Source organism: Nomascus leucogenys, chromosome 17 (genome assembly GCF_006542625.1).
Source record: "Nomascus leucogenys isolate Asia chromosome 17, Asia_NLE_v1, whole genome shotgun sequence".
Taxonomy (NCBI): domain Eukaryota; kingdom Metazoa; phylum Chordata; class Mammalia; order Primates; family Hylobatidae; genus Nomascus; species Nomascus leucogenys.
The window spans coordinates 45,412,913-45,435,153 of NC_044397.1; the positions used below are offsets into that span (position 1 = coordinate 45,412,913).

At 42.9% G+C, this 22,241-nt stretch overlaps 1 protein-coding gene across 6 annotated transcripts in view; it reads right to left on the minus strand.

The window, feature by feature from the left end:
* Positions 1 to 22,241, minus strand: part of CALN1 (calneuron 1) — a 670,983-nt gene that overhangs the window by 322,323 nt on the left and 326,419 nt on the right. For all 6 annotated transcript variants that reach the window (XM_030796752.1, XM_030796756.1, XM_030796753.1 and 3 more), the window contains one exon: positions 1,517 to 1,660. In XM_030796752.1, coding sequence (XP_030652612.1) covers positions 1,517 to 1,660 — 144 coding nt within the window. The remainder of the gene's footprint in view (positions 1 to 1,516; positions 1,661 to 22,241) is intronic.

Genomic DNA, 22,241 nt, shown 5'->3' on the forward strand with positions numbered 1-22,241 from the left:
AGAAAAAGCACAGGTATCTTGGAACCTAAAATAATATACAATTTAGGCTGGGTGCACTGGCTCACACCTGTAATCCCAGCACTTTGGGAGGCCGAGGTGGGCAGATCTCGAGATCGGGAGATCGAGACCATTCTGACCAACCCGGTGAAACTCCACCTCTACTAAAAACACAAAAATTAGTCGGTTGTGGTGGTGTCTGCCTGTAGTCCCAGCTACTCTGGAGGCTGAGGCAGGAGAATCGCTTGAACCTGGGAGGCGGAGGTTGCAGTGAGTGGAGATCACGTCACTGCACTCCAGCCTGGGTGACAGAGTGAGACTCCATCTCTAAAATAAATAAATAAATAAATAAACTACAAATAAAAAATAAAAATTACATTAAAATAAGATAAAAATGTTAAAATAGACCTGTCATGAAAAAAAAAAAAAAGGTGAGAACATGTGGTGCTTGGCTTTCCGTTCCTGCATTAGTTTGCTGAGGATAATGGCTTCCAATTAAAATCCATTGTGTCATTGGTTTTACAAATCTGTGACTCTTGTCTGGCTACACTGGGGCTACACTTCAGCACTGCTGCAGCACTGCTCCCCTGGCCCCTCCTCTGCCCCTCCACCTGCCTTAGCTGCACTCTTAACTACATCGGGACAGTTACCTGTCTGTTTCATGTCCTCCTTCCAGTGACATTTGCCCATGTCTGGACTTGACTGGCTGTTCCCTGCAGCCTCTTGCTGGTGAGCTTTTCCTGAGAGTGATGCAGCCAGAGACACTGAGGGTTAGCCCAGGAGCCCAAGGCCAGGCTCCAGCCCATACAGGAGCTTAGGATTCTTGTTCGAGGGGTTTTGGTGATGTTGGAGGAACATTCTCCAACTCACTGCCCCCATTCCTTTTTGCTTCTAGCTTGGAGCTCTGGACCAAGACCCTGGTCTTGGTCAATTTTTAAATAATTTCTCAACAATGTAACTTGTAGATCTGTGTGACATCTACAAAGCATCCAACAAAGAAAGAGGAAACAAACAAACAAAACCCTGCGAATCCACTAAGCACCACTGAATTGTGCACTTTAAATGTGTGAATTTTAGAGTATGTGAATTCTATCTCAATAAAGCTGTTATTTAGAAGAAGAGGAGGAGGAAGTGGGGAGGGAGAAGACGAAGAGGAGGAAGAAGAAGAAGGGAGGGAGAGAGTGAGGGAGGGAGGAGGAGGAGGGGGGAGGGAGAGGGGGATAGGGATGCGGATGATGGAGGCGGGAGCGGGGAGGGAAAGAAAAAAGAAGATGCTGTAACTGCTCCACCAGCCAGGCCTCTTTCCTCACCCCATCCTATAGTGGCCCTGAAACCATCTCTACAGGGCCCTGGAACTCTATGGGAAGTTACTGAAAAAGCCTATTCTACTCCAAGTTTCTGCTTCTCAAATGTAAACCAAGTCTTTGGACTTAAAAGCGCAAGGCCCTGCATAAACCGAAGGTCTCACTGATGAGACCAGGGCATGTCTCGGGGGAGAAGCTGCTTGTCCGGGTCTTACCGTCCATGTCCAAGCGCTGCATGATGATGGCCAGCTCCACCTCGCTTGGCATGTACCCCAAAGAGCGCATGGCCATGCCCAGCTCCTGCTTGGAGATGAAGCCGTTCCCATCCCGGTCCAGAACCCGAAAGGCCTCTCGGATTTCTACAATGGGAAAGCAAAGAAAGTCCAGTGGTCACATGGCTGACTTTACTGCACTGCAGTTACTGGAGATTGTCTACTGAGAACTCCTAACTGCTTTACAAACAATGATTTGTTAAAACTCTTTAATCAGATAAAAGGGAGGACAGAAGAAGAACATAAGAAAAGAAATGAAGAAAAGAAAAAGGAAAGAGAAAAATGGAAATGGAAGGGAGGAGAGGAGAAGGGAAAATGAGAAAGGAAGAGAAAGAAAAGAAAAGGGAGAAAGGGAGAGAGAAAAAGAGGAAGGTGGAAGGGAGAGTGGAAGAGAGGAATGGAGGGAGGAAAAAAGAGAAAGAAAGAAGAGAGGAAGGGAGGGGGGGAAAAAGGGAAGGAGGAAGGGAGAAAGGAAGGAAGAAAGTGAGGGAGGGAGGAAGGAAGGGAGAGAGAGAGGAAGGGAGGGAGGGAGGAGCGAAGGAAGGAGGAAGGAAGGAAGGAAAAAAGGAAAGAAGAAAGAAAAAGGAAGGAAGGAGAGAAGAAAGAAACGCAGGCAGACAAAAGAAGGAAAAAAGAAAGAAAAAGAAAGGGAGAAAGAAAAAGAGACAGAAAAAAGAAAGGAAAGGAAGAAAGAAAGAAAGAAGAAAAAGAAAAAGAAAGAAAGGAAAGAAAGAAAGAAAGAAAGAAAGAAAGAAAGAAAGAAAGAAAGAAAGAAAGAAAGAAAGAGACAGAAAGAAAGAAAGAGAGAGGAAGGGAGGGATGGAGGGAGGAAGGAGGCAGCTCGACCTGAGCATCCTCCAACTCTGTAGGAGGCACACAATTAGATGTTGGTCCCAGCAGAGAATCATGTTAACCAAAGACACTTTCTGAGCAAAATAAGGATTTGGTTTCAGCTGTGAGGAGAAAGCTGCCTCTTAACTGTAGTCTTCAGGAGGAAAGGAGAATGCAGTTCCCCTCTGCAGGCATATTTCAGATCCCTGCTGCTGTAGGAGCTGTGCAGAAAGCTCTTTCAGCCTCATAGGAGGAGAAGAGTTAAGTATCTGGCTGTTTTTATCTCATTCTCCTAATTTACAGGTGTTTTGTAGATATAAACAACCTCAGGTCAATAAGAGCATCATGAAAACTCAAAAGATGCCTTTAATCACTTTGCCCCTGGGCTAGCAGAGAACTTGACTCTGCTGTCGGTAAGGGCTGTTTCACTTGGCAGGCAATCTCCCCTCCTCTTTCCCTAAACCAGAGTTGCTCTAAATTCCACCCAGAGTCCCCTTCTCCAGAGCCACTGCAGCTGTCAGTCCTGGATTGGATCTACAACACAAGGAAGTGGAGGTCACAGTGTGAAGATGAAAGGTTCATTAATTGTTTCTGAGTACACCAGACCTAGAGCAGCTTTGACTTTTCATCAATAAACCCAGTGCAAGCCCAGATATGTCAGTTGCCATTATTCACCATGCCACGCAACTAGTATTGACTTTCTATCACGTGAGAAGCACAGTATTAATAAACAACGGAAAAATAAAAATGATCCACCAGGCATTGGGGTTCTCCCACTCAGCTGGACTCTACTCAGGATGGTAAGATGCATGCAGAAACTTTCTATCACTCTTCAAATGCATACAAGCCCCTTGGCTCTGACTCATTTACTTACTACCTCACTGAATATCTGACCATGCCCTAGCATGATCATTACCACAAACTTGGTGATTTAAGACAATAGAAATCTATTCTCTCACAGTCTGGAGGCCAGAATTCCAAAATCAGCATCATTAGATCACAATCATGATGCCAGCAGAGCTATGCTCCCCGTGAAGGCTCTAAAGGAAAATCCATTTGTCTCTTCCAGCTGCCGGAGGCTGCCAGCATTCCTTGGCTTGCAGCCCCATCACTCCAATCTCCACCTTCTCCTCTTCTGTCTGTAAATCTCCCTCTGCCCTGCTCTTATAAGGACACCTGTGTTTGCATTTAGGGACCACTCAGATAATCCAAGATAATCTTCCCATCTCAAGATTCTTAACTTCATCACATCTTCAAAGACTTTTCTGTAAGGTAACATTTATAAATCTCAGAGATTAGGATTTGATATCTTTGGGGGCTGCTTTTCAGATTGCTACACTATTGCATCCAGTGCTTTTGCCTGAAACATCTTGCCTTCTTCTTTCCCTGCCCAAAATTATATCCATCCTTCAAGGTCAAGTGTGGATGCCAAAGTGACTCCATCTTGGATGCTAATCTGCCATGTTGACTTCTGACAAACTCTAATTCTGAGAATGCCTCCCAGATTTCTATTTTATCTACTGTTCCTTGTGTAAGACCTTGTTCTTACCATACATCCTGCCCTTAGGCAGACTCCTGCCTTTCCCTACAATTGTCCTGTACATTCCTTCCCTATGGTATATAAGTCCTGGGTCTGGTAGGTGATGGCCGGGAGGTTCCACCATCTTGTCTCGCCACCCCACAAGACACAGACATAGCCTAAGTCCCTATTAAATGTTTCTTTCTGAGAAGCTAGATATATCAGCCTCTTTTTTCAGCCTCTCAGCTTCCTTGGACTTTGGGAGTAAGTTTGCATGGACTTGCCCATTGCAAAACACCAAACCAGGGGTCATGGATTCCACAAAACTGTCTTTGCTCACCATAGCCAAGTTATCTCCCTTTCTGCTGACTGTTCACAGCAAGTCATTCATTCCTTTCTTGTGACATCCGGCATACTCCATCTAGAAATACTATGATTGGCTTCTTTCTGAGCGGTAAGCACCTCCTACCCTTCTTTCATCTTAGTGTGTTCCCCGCCCACACTGTAGGAGGCGCTAGACAGATAGCTGTTCATGATGAGTCTGAATGGATAAGGATCATATATTAGTAGTAAATTCATTATCAATACTAATCCAGCATGCCGAATTCTTTCTGGGACGAATTGTGGGCTCCAGCAGAGATAAGACCAGCCTGTGCACCAGGACCCTAGGCTCCTAGCCAGGCGTATTAGCTAATTAGGTCTGTGGCCAAACACTGGAGGCCTCAGTTTGTTCATGCGTAAAATGAGCTGTGCTGGCTGCAAGGATCCCTCAGGTCCTCCAGCCCTTCTTTATGTGGATCTGTGGACATCGTTAGTTTATGTGAAGAACAGGAAGCCTGTGTTCTCTTACATACCCTATTAATCTGCTGTTCAATGACCTCCTCCCCTTTCCATCAATGGTATAGAAACAAATTTTAGTCCAACCCAAATTCTGAATCAAGGCGTTTGTCTGCATTTTGAGCTTTTCCCATTGATGAAATATGCCCAAGGTTACCTAAAACAGCCATATGTTTTCCTACCAAGTCCCGACTGGCCTGGAAGGAGCTTGGAGCCACTACTCAGCTTGAGGTCATGGCGCACTGTGCTCAAGGACACTGGGGTGGAGGACATGGCCTCATGTGGCCTGAGCTCAGATCCCCAATTGCCAAGGATGGGAGGACGCAGAGGCCAGGCCTCCCAACGTGAGAGTCAGCCCATGAGGCAGCCAGCACGAAGCGCCAGCTCTGCCCTGCAAGCTGATGCAGGCTCCCCCTCAGCCTCAATTTCCCCATCTGAAAAAATGGGTTAGGTGTGATGTCCTTCCAGCCTCTATTGCAGGGTTTCACATTGGGGCCAGGACATACAATGCAACAGTAGGAAATGTGAGAGGATGACAAGGTCTGCAGCTGCAGTCACTGGATAGCCAGTTGTAAGCTAAGTTTTGCTTTTAGTTCTCCGGAAGGCTCCTTCCCAAGGCATCATCTCCACTTCCCATTCTTTCTGACTCAATCCTGAACTCTCTGGGTTACTGATATGGCTGGACAGGGTGGGTCCCTTCCATTGACAGGCCTTTGTTCCTATGGTCTTCCTGTATGCCCTAGACCTTACGGGTAAGCATCAACCTACATCCTTACACTGGATGACACCCCAGCGGGCCCTAGCTGGGGGTGTCTGAGAACATGGCCTGGAAATGAGGACCTGGACAGCCGAGCCTTTGGACCTCCGAGTTGCTCTACCTTTGGGGCTACTGGATTTAGCAAGTCAGATCATAGACGGAGGTCACTCCAGAGCTTCCCTCCTCTAAAGGGAACTGTTCCTTCAAAGCCTTGAATGCCTGTGGCTTACTCTGTAGTCTGTAGCAAGGCTGGCCTCCCCCAACCAAGCCCAGGACAGGGCAGGCTACACATCAGCTCAGGGTTCTATTTTCTGTGGCATGCAGGTAAGTAAGACAAAGCTGTCCTTCTTTATTCTCTATTTGCATAGGGAGCTCCTGGCTCCCATGTAGAGAATTCGTGTGTGTGTCTGTGTGAGTGTGTCTGTCTGTCTGCAGAAGCAGACAAACCTCACTAACTTCTTTTTTTTTTTTTTTTTTTTCAAAATAGCAGAAAGAGGAAAAAAAATACAAAACCAGAAATCCATAAATAGGCACCTCTGGAGATTTAATGTTTCTAGGGTAAGGAAAGCCCAGGCGAACCAGAGGCTTATTAGAAAGAAATGGGTCTTGCAGTCTGGGAGAGACATGTGATGTGTGCCTCATTTTATTTTTAATAGCAGAACAGAGTGTGAAAAATATGCCCGTAAAACCCACAGAGACATTGGAACAGGCAGGATCCCTCTGGCTCTAGGAGGACGGCTCCCAGCGTTGAGTGGGCTTTGGCCACTTTCCAATCCTTGGGAACTGGGGACCACAGACCAAGTTTTCAAGAACAGTCAGTAATGTTGTGTGCTTTTCACTGAAACGTACTCCTTCTTCGGCCTAAAGTCTCTGGTGCGTCAGGGCTACGTGAGCACGCTGTATCTTTGGTCTTTAATTAAACTTTACTCCTCCATCTCATGCAACACGTGCACGTTAGACACTAGTATGCCAATTTTAACCACCTCCAAGATGTCTTTGTGGGCCACAGAAATGCTGTCTGCAATGGTGATAGGAACCTGTCCAACTGTCATTGTGTGGTGTATGAAAGGACACGTGGCAAGACGCATCGTCTGAAAGGACTCCAGTCTCCGCGCGCATATGGAATCGCCCAAAATCAAAGTCGGCGTTCCCACAGGGATCTCAGCCCCTCCTCCTAAAGGGAAGCAGAGAGTCTTGAGCCAAGCAAGGACTTGGAAAGAAATCATCCTGTTATTCAGCCCAAGAGATTTACTTCTCATTATGCTGGTAACTTTTTTTTTTTTTTCCTGAGACAGTCTTGCTCTGTTGTCTAGGCTGAAGTGCAGTGGCACCATGATAGCTCACTGCAGCCTTAGCTACTGGGCTCAAGGGATCCTCCTGCCTTGGCCTCTTGAGTACACACCACCATGCTCGACTAATTTTTTATTTTTAATTTTTTGTAAAGACAAAAATTACTGTGTTGCCTAGACTGATCTCGAACTCCCAGCCTCAAGCAGTCCCTCTGCCTCAGCCTCCCAAAGTACTGGGATTACAGGCATGAGCTGGTAACTCTTTTTTCTTTTCTTTCTTTTTTTTTTTTGTTGTTGGAGATGGGGTCTCCCTCTGTCACCCAGGCTAGAGTGCAGTGGCATGAGCTTGGCTCACTGCAACCTCCACCTCCCCGGTTCAAGCGATTTTCCTGCCTCAGCCTCATGAGTAGCTGGGATTACAGGCGCCCACCACCACGATGGCTAATTTTTTGTATTTTTAGTAGAGACGGTGTTTCACTATGTCGGCTGGGCTGGTCTTGAACTCCTGACCTCAGGTGATCCACCAGCCTCAGCCTCCCAAAGTGCTGAGATAACAGGCATGAGCCACCGTGCCAGGCTCTCTTTTCTCTTAAAAAAATGTCTGCATTGGGACCTAGTGCCCTCTGACAATCAGGCCTCAGCTCCGTGATGCTTCCTAATAACACAGCCAATTCCAGGCAGGAACAACGGCAAAAGCACAGCTATCGCAGGGAGCAGACTCATTTCTCAGGCATCAGATAAAGTCCAGACACCAGCCAGCATCGATATTAGTTGGCTGATATTCTAGCTTTGAAGAATCAGGTGAAATTTACAGTACTAATTTGCCACCTCAAATTGGTAATGAAGAACAACAATTTACCCTACCTCAGTATGTGTACAATGCAAAATCTGCTTATTCTTCACAGAACTATATCTTCAGGAAGAATGTGGGTCTTCATTGCATAAAGTGATGGCTTTATTAACAAAGAAGATGCATTGTGAGGCTACATGGCATTGAGACATAGCAAAACTGGAGAAAGATGTGGTTCAGCGAGGCTAGGCAAGGCAGTTATTTAAAAGCAATGGAAATGCGCAGGAAAATGTAAGATACAAACTTAGAGTTATTTATGCAAAGCAAGAAATTGGGCAGGGACTGAGCCTATGACAAAGAGATTTAGAAAGGTTTTCACCTTCTCTAAGAAAGGCAAAAAATGAATATTTACGGATGATTAATAAGCCATTCATTCTGCAAAGAGTTGCTGTTTACTTATGTGTCAGGGGCTGTGCTAGGATAGGTAAGTAGCAAAAGAAACCTTCCAGGCTGCAAGAAATCTGTATTACAGTTGAAGAGACAGAGAGGTGACCAGATGTTCATAAGCAAGAATGACAAGTGCATATTCACAATAGCAAAGACTTGGAATCAACCCAAATGTCCAACAACGATAGACTGGATTAAGAAAATGTGGCACATATACACCATGGAATACTATGCAGCCATAAAAAATGATGAGTTCATGTCCTTTGTAGGGACATGGATGAAACTGGAAATCATCATTCTCAGTAAACTATCGCAAGGACAAAAAACCAAACACCGCATGTTCTCACTCATAGGTGGGAATTGAACAATGAGAACACATGGACACAGGAAGGGGAACATCACACTCGGGGACTGTTGTGGGGTGGGAGGAAGGGGGAGGGATAGCATTAGGAGATACACCTAATGCTAAATGATGAGTTAATGGGTGCAGCACACCAACATGGCACATGGATACATATGTAACAAACCTGCACATTGTGCACATGTACCCTAAAACTAAAAGTACAATTATAAAAAAATAGATTAAAAAATAAAATTAAAAAAAAATAAGAATGACAAGTGCTATAATACAAGTCTACACAAAATCCCACGAAGGTTGAGATGTTGAAGGGACAACTCTGAGGAAGGGCTGTTGGGGTTACGCTTGAATCTTTTAAATCTCAAGTCTATCAAGAGAAGGGTAAACAGGCAGGGGTGGGAAAATGTGGCAAGACACGGGCATGTCTACAATTCTGGCTGCCCGGTGGGTGGAGAAACAAGAAACACTGAGAGATGAGAGTGGAGAATTGCACTAGGGCAATGCTATAGTTTGGATGTTTTTTCCCCAAAATCTCATGTTGAAATTTGATTCCTTCCCTTATAATTTAGGACCATACGATCAGATGAAATCTTGATCTCCAATGTTGGAGGTGGAGCCTAATGGGAGGCCTGTGAGCCATGGGGGGCAGATCCTTCATGAACAGATCAATACTCTCTCTGGGAGGAGGGGGAGGGGTTGCGTGAGTCCTCAATTAGTTCCTGCAAGAGTTAGTTAAAAGAAAAGAACCTGGCACCTTCCTCTCTCTCTTGCTTCCTCTCTTACCGTGGGATCTTTGCACACACTGGCTCCCCTTTGCCTTTCTCCACGGGTGGAAGCATCCTGAGGTCCTCACCAGCAGCCAAGCAATTGCTGGTGCCATGCTTCTTATACAGTCTGCAAACCATGAGCCAAATATATATTTTCTATATAAATTATCTAGCTTCAGGTTTTCCTTTATAGCAACGCAAAACAGACTACGACAGGCAATATTGCAATGGGCCTTCAGAGCCATCTGGGCTGTACCCCGCAGGCCAGGGGTTGGCAAAGGGTGGCCTGTACCCAAGCCTAGCTCACCACCTTCTTTCACAAATAAAGTTTTATTGGAACACAACCACGCTCATTTGTTTCTATATGTCTCCACTGGTTGTCTATCGTCACCTGTTTTTGTGCTACACCAGCAGAATGGAATAATTGTGACAGGAACTGTGTGGCCCACAAAGACTAAAATGTTTATACTCCGGACTTTTCTTTTTAAAGTGTGTGACCCTTTCATGTAGGCCACAGGGAGCTCCCAGTGGTTTTAAAATATATTTTTTTAAGGGTGAGATTTTTAGACCGAGAGCTCAGGCATCAGGGTGGCTACGGCTGGAGTGACACGAGGTAAGAGGCTGTCACAGAGTCTAAGGGGAAGATGAGGAGCTCAGAGCTAAGCCAGCATGGTGGCAGAAGACACTGTGGAAAGAAGGTTTGAGAGACTTTTCAGAGATAGAGTGGATGGTGCTCAAGGAGAGCTCAGATGTCGGGAAGAGGGATGATTTGAAAGACAATGCTGGAGGGCCGGACACAGCGGCTCACGCCTGTAATCCCAGCATTTTGGGAGGCTGAGGTGGGTGGATCACTTGAGGTCAGGAGTTTGAGTCTAGCTTGGCCAACATGGTAAAACCCAAGAAAGAAGTAAAGTAAAAGTAAAAGTAAAAATAAAAGTTGAAGGGAAGGGAAGGCAACATTGTAGTTTACCTGATGGCATTAACAACAAACAATTCAGGAGGGACTGCAGGCTGTCTTGGAGGGAAGTGAGGTTTGGCCACACTGAGGACAGATGTCTGAGTGATACCCTGGTGATTGCTTCTAGCGAGCAGCTGCAAATATTTGGCAAGAGTTTGGAGACAGGTGATGCTGAAAATATGACAAGAATGGAAAATGGGGATAGAATGATGATCGCTGCATAGAAAATGCTGGTTTAATCCCAGTGAGGGCTTTAGTGCGAACGAGTTCTAATTTAATTATAACCTATCAGTCTGCAAATAACGACCAATTGACTTCAGAAATTAGGAAACATAGAGGTGAAAGGGACAGAGCTCTGAAGACGGAGGGAAGTGTGCTAGAAAAAGGAGGCTGGGGCCAGGCATGGCAGCTCATGCCTGTAATCCCCACACTTCGGGAGGCCAAGGTGGGCAGATCACCTGAGGTCAGGAGTTTGAGACCAGCCTAGCCAACATGACGAAACCCCGTCTCTACTAAAAATACAAAAATTTGCTGGGCGCAGTGGCACATGCCTGTAATCCCAGCTACTCGGGAGGCTGAGACAGGAGAATCACTTGAACCTGGGAGGCAGGGGCTGCAGTGAGCCAAGATCATACCATTGCACTCCAGCCTGGGCAACAAGAGAAAAAGGAGGCTGGGCATGCAACAGGAGCTCAGAAATGTTCCCATTTTTAGTAATGTGGGACATTATGGACATTACATTATATATGGACTTAATACTATATATATAGTATAATAATATAGTATAATACAAATATATAGTATAATGTCCATGTCCCACATTATATACTGTATAGTATATATTATACATAATATACAATTATATATATTAATAATGTATAGTATATAATATATACAATATATAATATAGAGTGTATAATAATAACATGGGCCACAGAAACAAGCCACTTAGATGGAGGGGTGGATACACTGCTGCTTTGTATAACTCACTTTTTTTTTAGCACCATCATCTCCACCTGGATTTTTTTTTTTTTACTTTTTCATGGAAAGATCTATTTTAATTTATTTTTTAATATTTTTAATTAAGGTCAAAAATATAATTTACCATCTTTGCCACTGCTAAGTGTTCAGTTCAGTAATGATAAATAGATTATACATATACATTCTTTTTTTTTTTTCTTTTTTTTAAGACAGAGTGACTGTCGCCCAGGCTGGAGCACAGTGGTGCGATCTCGACTCACTGCAACCTCCATCTCCTGGGTTCAAGCAATTCTCATGCCTCAGTCTCCTAAGTAGCTGGGATCACAGGTGTGCGCCACCACACCTGGCTAATTTTTGTATTTTTAGTAGAGCCGGGTTTCGCCATGTTGGCCAGGGTGGTCTCAAACTCCTGGCCTTGTGATCTGCATGCCTCGGCCTCCCAGAGTGCTAGGATTACAGGCGTGAGCCACCACGCCCGGCCATATACATTCTTTTTTATTTCCATCCCCCACCTTCTCTCCCCTCCTTCCTTACCTCTGGTAACCAGCAACCTACTCTCTAGTTTCATGAGATCCTCTTTTTTTAGCTCCCATATATGAATGAGAACATGCAAAATTTTTCTTTCTGTGCTTTACTTATTTCACTTAACATAACGACCTCCAGTTCCATCCACGGTGCTGCAAACGACAGGATCTCAACCTTTTTTATGGCTGAATAACAGTCCATTGTGTATATGGACTACAACCTAGTTTTTATTTTTTCTGGGCACATTTTTTAAAAGGGATTGTGACTCCTTAGGTGATTTGCTATTTGAGGTGTGACTGCATCTATTTCAATAAATACTCATTGAATGTGCGTCTACTGCAGGCTCAGACTTGAGAAGAAGGCTCAAGTGAGACATGGCAGAGGCACGCCTGAGCCGAGCCCAGTCCTGAAGGCACTTCCTGCTTTTGTTTGTTGAAATGGAATCTTATTTCACAGAGCATTTTAGGCAGTTTCAAGGACTTATAAATCAGACTAGCCTGGACAACATTGCAAGACTCTGTCCCTGTTTTTTTAAAAAAGGCTTAAAATATACCTAAGGGAAAAACATGCACAGGAGTTGGAGGACAGAAAGATGAAACAGAAATCTCTGAGGAAATATACAAGGAGGAGGTGAGATTTAGAGGCTGAGAGAGGCTGAGGCTTGGAGGAAGCACGGCAGAGAGGCCCTTCAAAGAGGGCACAACAGGGTAGGGAAGCAGGAGGGGACTGAGCTGGGGCTTTGGGCTTCTCCTGGGTGGCGCCATCCAAAAGGGCACAGCTAGCACTAGCAGCCAGCCATACCTTCAAGTTAGCTGCAAGTATTAACCTGGAACTAGTCACTGCATCTGTGCTGTAAGATGAGAAACCGATTTACAGGACTCCTGTAAATCGGTAAATTCCCCAGCCCAGATTCACCTTGGCCAGCTACCACCCAGCTGTTGACCAAAAGAGCCAAACTCTGTAAAATATTTAAAGAGGTTTATTTTGAGCCAGTATGAATGACCATGGCTCGGGTACAGTCTCAAGAGGCCCTGAGAAAGTGCCCAAGGTGGTCAAGTTATAGTTTAATTTTACACATTTTAGGGAGATAGGAATTATAAGCAAAGACATAAATTAATACATGGAAGGGGAGCATTAATTCAGCCAGATATCTTCAAGTGGGGGTGCTTACAGGTCATGGGGGATTAAAAGATTTTCTGAGGCTGAATGTAGTGGCTCATGCCTGTAATCCCAGCACTTTGGGAGGCCAAGACAGGAGGATCATTTGAGACCAGGAATTTAAGACTAACCTGGGCAACATAGTGAAGACCCCACTCCTACAAAAAATTAAAAACCAAATTAACCAGGTGTATTGGTGCACACCTGTAGTCCCAGCTACTAAGGAGGCTGAGATGGGAGAATTGCTTGAACCCAAGAGTTTGAAGCTAAAGTGAGCTATGATCATACCACACTTAAGAAGTCAGAAGAAAGGAATGCTTGAGTTAAAATAAGGGGACTGTCGAAGCCAAGGTTTTTGTCATGTAGATGAAGTCTCATAGATGGCAGCCCTCAGAGAGCATGTGATGCTATACTGGTCAGGCTGGATTTGGTATTTTATTACCTTAAGACACTGTTTGGTCAGTCTTACGATCTGCATTTTAATCTTAATGCTGGTCAGTTATGCCTAAACTCTGAAAAGGAAGGGATATAACAAGGTGTGTCTGACTTCCCTTCCCATCATGGCCAGAATTCAGTTTTTCAGGGTGCTCGGGGGTCCCCTTGGCCCAAACTGGGGTCTGTTCAGTTGGTTGGGGGCCTAGGATTTTATTTTTGGTTTACATTGCTTAAGAATGAGTCACTGTTGGCCAGACATGGTGGCTCCCACCTGTAATCTCAGCACTTTGGAGGGCCAAGCTGGGCAGATCACTTGAGGTCAGGAGTTTGAGACCAGCCTGGCCAACATGGTGAAACTCCATCTTTACTAAAAATACAAAAATTAGCCAGGCCTGGTGGTGGGTGCCTGTAATCCCAGATACTCAGGAGGCTAAAGCAGGAGAATTGCTTGAACCCAGGAGGTGGAGGTTTCAGTGAGCCAAGATCGCGCCACTGTACTCCAGCCTGGGCAACAGTGAGAGACACCATCTCAAAAAACAAAAAAAAAAAAGAATCACTGTTGACCCTGGAACCAGGCAGGAGGCAGTGTTGGGGAAAAAGATGCACAGGCCCAGTGCTCAGGGCTGGTGGGTCATTGATAGGATGAAGCTACTGTGCATCTCAGATGTCCCCACATGCCACACTCCTGGCCTTTCTCATTACCTTATGGCCAAAACCACGTTTTTAAAATTAAAACATGAATCTGACTCCTTCCCTAGCTATCATTCTGAAAGAAGGGCATTTTTGTAACTTATTAATTGGTGAAATTATACCAACAAAGACTATCTCAGGTTATGAAAAATAAGAATTTCTTTCATGGCCAAAATCACATCTTTAATGGAAAAATTAAGTCAACTCCTTCCCTAGCTAGCATTCTGAAAGCAGAGCATTTTGGTAACTTTATGAGGTGGTGAAATTCTACTGACTAACTAAAGAATCTCAGGTCATGAAAAGTAATTTCTTTCTTAAGCTAGAATGGCACAAGATAGTCAGAAAGCTAGAGGCATTTCTAAGGGTTTAAGAACTAGAGCATAAAGTTAATCTGTCCCCAAACGTTACACCTGGACAGATTAAGCTGAATCGATTTTAGCATGCCAGGTAGGTTAAAGCTAATGGAAAATTCTTCAACAGTGAAAGAACAAAGCAAATTAGAACAGAAACAAACAAGGAAAGCCCATCCCAGCCAGAGACACTGAATGCTCCAGGCAGGGCCAAAAGGAAAATGAGTGGATGAGATTTAAATATGTATGAGAGTGATAATCACTGGAGGGTTTCCATACAAAATGACAAATGACAAAATTCTTAGGGCTGACCCCTCTGGGAAGACGACGAGTCAAGTCAGAAGGAAGGGATCTCGCATTGCTGGAACACATCAGTTCCATTTGTCTGGAATGGTTCTAGACTCCCCTGCTAGGTCATCAATGGCTGCAACTCCAGAGGATCAACAAGGCAACTGCTCCTCCAAAAAAGCATGAAAAATTGTTCAGAATGGGTTTTAAAAATCAAAAGACAGATTTCAAGCAGTACCTATGTTGTGATCTTATTTTAGTAAAATAAAAATGATATATATTTTGGAAGACTGCAAGAATAGACATCAAAATATTAACAGTGAACTTTCTGTGTGGTGAGATTACAGCTGATGTTTATTTTCTTTGCTCATTGGTATTTTCAAAGTCTCTATTGTAAACTTGCTGTATTAGTCAATTTTCACACTGCTGATAAAGACATACCCAAGATTGAGCAATTTACAAAAGAAAGAGGTTTAATGGACTTACAGTTCCACATGGCTGGGGAGGCCTCACAATCATGGTAGAAGGTGAAAGCCATGTCTTACATGGTGGCAGAAAAGAGAAGAGAGAGGACTTGTGCAGGGAAACTCTCCATTTAAAAACTGTCAGATCTCATGAGGCACATTAACTATCACGAGAACAGCACAGGAAAGACCTGACCCCATATGATTCATTAACCTCCCACTTGGTCCCTCCCATAACACATCGGAATTCAAGATGAGATTTGAGTGAGGACAAAACCAAACCATATCACTTGCGTTATATGTTAAAAGAAAGGAAAAAAACAAAAAACAGAGCTAAGCTTACATAGGATATTGTATTAGTCTGTTTTTACACTGCTGATAAAGACATACCCAAGACTGGGTAATATATAAAGAAAAAGAGGTTTAATGGACTCACAGATCTACACGGCTGGGGAGGCCTTACAGTCACGGTGGAAGGTGAAAGGCGTGTCTTACATGGTGGCGGCAGACAAGAGAGAACTTGTGTAGGCAAACTCCCCTTTATAAAGCCATCAAATCTTGTGAGACTTGTTCACCACCATGAGAAGAGCATGGGAAAGACCCATCCTATGATTCAATTACTTCTCACCAGGTCCCTCCCATGACACGTGGGAATTGTTGGAGCTAAAATTCAAGATGAGATTTGGGTGAGGACACAGCCAAATCATATGAGATATGCTACATTTTCCAGATTACATGTAGTTTTTAAAAAGTAATTTCAACTTTTACTTTAGATTCAAGGGGTACATGTGCAGGTTCATTTCATGGGTATATTGTGTGATGCTGAGGCTTGGGGCAAGAATGACGCTGTCACCCAGGTAGTGAGCATAGAGTCTAACAGGTAATTTTCTAGCCCTTGCCCCCCAGTAGTCCCCAGTGTCTGTTGTTCCCATCTTTATGTCCAACACATATTTTTCAATGAAAAATGTCCCCAAAATGTATATAGAAAAAAAAATTATATTTCACTGGTCAGCAATAACCATTACTAACATATTAGCACATTTCATTCCATAATTTTTAATATGCAAATGTTCTTAATTCAACTAGGATCATGCTCTCTATAAAGCTTTGTATCATTTTTTTCACTTAACACACTCAATTTTCAATCTTCCATATTGGTAACTAGTCTGCAAAACAGCATTTTTGATGGTTGATTAGTATTCCATCCTATGGCCATAGCAAAATTGATTTCACCAAACTCCTACTGTGGGATATTTAGGTAATTCCCAATTTTACATAATGTTGCAATGGAAATCTTTGTACACAAATTGTCATGTATTTTCATGGCCATGTCCTCAAGATGACTTCCTAGGAATGGAATCACTGGGTCCAAGGGCAGGGACACTTTTCAGGCACTTAACACACATTGCCAAGTTGCCCTCAAAAAGGCAGTATCAATTACACCACCCTCTGCTTCCCATCAATTTCAGGCACAGAAATATAGTCCCCTTGGAAACACACCTTTCATCCAACTATCTCTTAGGTTTTAGTTCTTGACGTTCAAGATCCAGAGGATTACAAGGCTATGCTTCAAGGAAAAGGAGGCAATTCAGATTATGTCTGAAAAAGGCCTGCAGGGTGATCATGGGATAGTGAGTGAACCCCACATGCAGCACAGGGCCTGGCCCAAAGGAGGTCCCCAAGAAAGACACAACAGCATCCGAATCCAGGTGAGGGGGCCAGGACTCAGTGAGGGGAAAAGGGCTCCCCTGAAAAGGGAGAAGGAGAGGTTTGAGTGGGGAGAAAGCTACTCTCCTAACTCGAGGGCCAGGACTGTTTTGGGGGTGGAACACTTTATATTATATACATATTATCTATTATATATCTATATTATATATAATTATAGGTTATATATTATCTATTATATATCTATATTTTATATAATTATAGATTATAGATTATCTATTATATATCTATATTATAACATATATGAATTATGCATTATATATAAAATCTATATTATATATAATTTATATATGAATTAGATATTATATATAAAATCTATATTATAGATAATTATATATTATGTATTATATATAATTCTATATTATGTATTATATAGCTATATAATATGTTATTATAATACATATTATCTATTATATATCTGTATTATATAATTAATATATAAATTATATATTATATAATTTATAAATTAAATATATAATTATATATAAATTAAATATTATGTAATTAATATATACATTATATATTATACAATTATGTAATATGATATATAAATTATGTATTATATAATATGTTATATAATATGTACTATGTATAACATGATATATAAATTATGTTATATAATTATATATAGTATAGATATATAATATAGGTACATAATTATATGTTATTTATAATATATAAAAATCAAAAATCAACACGGACATGAGTCCTTCAGCTTCCTCCTGGACTCTGAGCCAGGTCACTGTCTCTTTAGAGGAAATATGATATGATTTGCGTGTGTGCACATGTGTTCTGGAATAGTTGGCTTGCTCTTGTGATTGGCTTAGGATTACATTTCTGGGTAGACAGCATTATCTATCTACCCAGAAACATGTTTGATTATTATAGACATCAAATGTGTATTATAATAAAAATGTTTTGATTATTATAAAGGTTTTATCATGACTATAAATAAGCATATTATAATGTGTTTTGATTATTGTAAACATGGTTGATTATTATAAACCTGTTTATCATTATATCTATTATATAATTATATAATATTAATTATCAATTATATATAACATATATTACATGTAATATATAATAGTTTGTTCTACAGAAAGATCGACCTTTTCCCATGTTCCAGCAAACTCCACAGCAGCAGGAGAGAAGCCTGGCACCCCCTCCACAAAATAGTCATTCGTCACACAGCCACAGGCATCTTCTCAGGGAAAATTAAACCAACTGCCTGCCAAAGACAGAAAGTAGGAACTGCATCATTTGGCCCATACGGCAATATTGGATGTGTCTGCAAGTGGCAAATTGAGTGGAATGTATCCGTGAACAACATGGTAATAATCAATACAGTTAATTTGTCATTAGATCACACTGTTCCTAAGCTGCAAACGTTAATATACGGAGATTAGAGACTCCTTGGCATCTGAGGAAACAAAATCATTTTGTGGATTTAGCATAGATATACAGGCCAGAAGAACAAAATCCAAGTTCCAGGAAGAAACTAGAGAAAAAGTGAATGGAGAGAAGGGAGCAGCTCTCTCAGGCATGGCACCACCTCCCCTGCCCCCAGGGTCTTGGGAATCCTTTCAAGAAGCTAAGTTTGGCTGGGCATGGTGACTCACACCTGTAATCCCAGTGCTTTGGGAGGCCAAGGTGCGAGGATGACTTGAGGCCAGGAGTTCAAGACTAGCCTGGGCAACATAGCCAGACCCCATCTCTATGAGAAATTTAAAAAATTACTCGGACATGGTGGCACATGCCTAAAGTCCAAGCTACTGGGGCGACTGAGGTGGGGGGATCACTTGAGCCCAGAAGTTTGAGGCTGCAGTGAACTGTGATCATGCCACTGCACTCAGCCTGGATGACAGAGCAAGACACCGCCTCTGAGAAACAAACAAACAAACAAACAAAGCTAAGTTTATCTTCGGATCATTCAATTCAACTCAATTCAACAAATATTTCTTAGGCACCTATTACATGTCAGGCAGCATTCTAGGTGCTCGGACCAGGTCCCAGGACACCAAGGTATAAATAGCAACAAGACATCTAAGCAGTGCTAAAGAAAATAATTGTTCAATGATACTTGTGAAAGCACAGTAAGAGAGCCTTTAATTACCACCACTGCAATAGCTATAAAGACCATGGCAATAGGATTTAGATATGGTCGAGAGAGATTGGGCTCAACTCTGAATACTGCATAGCCAAGGGGGAATTTAGAGCCAGGGAGCGGGCTAGGGGTCACAGCTATTTACCACTGTTGCAGTGACCCCAATAGAACAAGAGGACAGTGATGGTCACACATTCGCTTGACTTCTCACTCCTAATTCATCCATTTTGTAGTGTCTTAGACCAAGACAGCTCAGGTGCCTACAACAGGGTCCAAAGACTTCTAGCCGCTTGCTAGAAGTGAGCAGAAAGCTTTTTGCTTGTGTAGCTCAGCCCATGAAACAAAAAATTCTCCTAAAGCCATCTGTCAATTAACTCATGGCACTGAGGTGTGGAACAAAATGACAAATGGTGGGAGTTGGAGGAACTGGTTCTAATCTAGACAAGAACTCCTCTTCTGTTGTGTGATTTTCTTCCCATTTTAACTCACATCAACCTTGTCCTTCCTGTCATCACGTGCAAGGGCACACGTAAAAACCGAGCCATGTCTTGTTTCTAATTTGCTTGCAAATATGAGAGGCCCTGGAATCGCTATCTGTAAAAACGTGGCCAGAGAGAATGCGAGACGACTTGAGGGTAAACTGTGGAAAGGACTGAGACTGGCTCACGGAAGCCCAGGGGAAGCCCAGGGGACAGCTCCCCTCTGCAGCTCATCAAATGCCTGCACACCAGCACTCCCATTTGTTCTCTGCCACATTATTTCTCAGTCCATTTGGCCTTCCTGATAATTGATAAAGGGCTGACTATGAAGGAAATTGTTCTCCACTGCAGGATGCATAAATATCCCATTATCAATAGGAAGCAATTTACTTGCTTAAAATTGCCGACTCTCTCATTTTGTTTTAACACACAGTTTCTCTATTGAAGTAAGTCTACACCTTTGAAAAGGCTATCTCCAAAGCCTCGCACTGCCTCCGGCTTGAAAAATAAATCTGAAATCAGCTGAGGCAGAATGACCTCATCCCAGCCCTCTGATATTAAAAGGGCAGCTCAGAAAAGTGGAAAAATTGCTTTAGGAATTCTATCTACCAGAAATGTAATCCTAAGCAAGTTACAAGACAGTAGGCCAACTATTTCAGAACACACGTGCACACACACACACAAATCATTCCGTATTTCCCCTAAAGAGACAGCGACCTGGCTCAGAGTCCAGGAGGCAGCTGAGTGGCTCATGTCCGTGTGGATGTGGGGATTCTGAAGGTAAATAGTATGGTAAAGGTAACATTGCAATCTACTGGAGAAAACAGGAAGTACTCAATACATAGACTACAATGAACAGTTAAGAACTTGGAAAAAATTAAGTTACAACTGTGCATCACACCATAGACCCAAATTCACCTTTGGAAAATTAAAAAGTAGAGGGAATTAAAACAATAATAATTACATGACACTTCGGGAGGCCAACGCAGGAGAATCCCTTTGAGGCCAGGAGTTTGAGACCAGCTTGGGTAACACAGCCAGACCCCATTTCTAGAAACAATTTTAAAAATTAACTGGGCATACACCAGGCACGTAACTGTGTGCCTGTAGTCTCAGCTACTTGGGAGGCTGAGGTGGGAAGACTGCTTAAGCACAGAAGTTTGAGGTTGCAGTGAGGTATGACCCTACCACTGCACTCCAGCCTGGGAGACAGAGCAAGAACCTTTCTCTAAATAGTAGTAATAATATAATTAGATGACAAAAGATCTTCGTAAACAAGAATTGAAGGCAGATTGATATATCAAAAAAAAAAGACACAAAGAAAAAAAAAACCATGAAGACAAAAAGACAACCTGAAGAAAAAAAAACAAATGAACTGACCTACAGCAGACAATGAAATAGTCTTTGATATGTGAAAAGTTTTACCAGAATGTCCCACCAGAGCAATGCAAAAGACAAACAGCTTTTCCCCAAAAGGAAAAACACAGATATGCAAAAATTACATAAAAAAATTACAACTCATTATTAAGTTTTTTTAAATCATGGTATTTTTTTACTATTAATTTTCTAGTTCAAGTGAGTATCACCATAATATACCATGGTTTTTGTTTCGCTTTGTTATTTTGTTTTGAGTCAGAGTCTCACTTTGTCACCTGGGCTGGTGTGCAATGGTGCAACCTTGGCTCACTGCAACCTCTGCCTCCCAGGTTCAAGCGATTCCTGTGCCTCAGCCTCCTACATAGCTGGGACTACTCCCAGCTAATCTGTGTATTTTTTTGGTAGAGACAGGGTTTCATCATGTTGGCCAGGCTGTTCTCAAACTCTTGGCCTCAAGTGATCCGCCCGCCTCAGCCTCCCAAAATGCTGGGATTACAGGCGTGAGCCGCCATGCCCAGCCCACCATCTTTTATCTATCAGATGCATATGCAGCCAATAAATACTTGCTGATTGTCTCCTATGTGCCAGGCACTGTTCTAGGAGCAGGATATGGCAGTGAACAAAGCAAGGATCCCTGGCCTGCATGCTTGCCATCCACTTGGGGAAGACAGACGATGGGCACTTTGTAAAGTAAATAACATGGTGTATAGGAAAGTGATAAATGCTACAGAAATTTTTTTTTTAAAAATAGAAGAGTAAAGTAGACAGTGGTACAGAATTATAGGGTGGGCTAAGGAACAGGTTAGTGTTTTAAAATTTTATTTAAACAGTTTTTGGGGAACAGGTGCGTTTTTGTTACATGGATAAGTTATTTAGTGGTGATTTCTGAGATCTTTGGTGCACCTGTCACCCAAGCAGTGTACACTGTACTCAATATGTAGTCTTTTACCCCTCCTGCCCCCACCTTCCTGTCCTCCCCAAGTCCCAAGTCCACTGTATCATTCTTTGTTGTTTTTGAGACGGAGACTCACCCTGTCACCCAGGCTGGAGTGCAGTGGCGCGATCTCAGCTCCTCCGCCTCCTGGGTTCAAGTGATTCTCTTCCCTCAGCCTCCCAAGTAGGGATTATAGGCGCGCGCCACCACGCCCAGCTAATTTTTTGTATCTTTAGTAGAGATGAGGTTTCACCATGTTGGCCAGGCTGGCCTCAAACTCCTGACCTCGTGATCCGCCCACCTCGGCCTCCTGAAGTGCTGGGATTACAAGCCTGAGCCACCGCGCCCGGCTCACTGTATCATTCTTATGCCTCTGCATCCTCATAGCTTAGCTCCCACTTATAAGTGAGAACATATGATGTTTGGTTTTCCATCCCTGAGTTGCTTCACTTAGAATAATGGTCTCCAACTCCATCAAAGTTGCTGCAAAGGCCATTATTTCATTCCATTTTATGGCTGAGTATTATTCCATGGTGTATATATACCACATTTTCTTTATCCACTCATTGGTTGATTGGCATTTAGGTTGGTTCCATAATTTT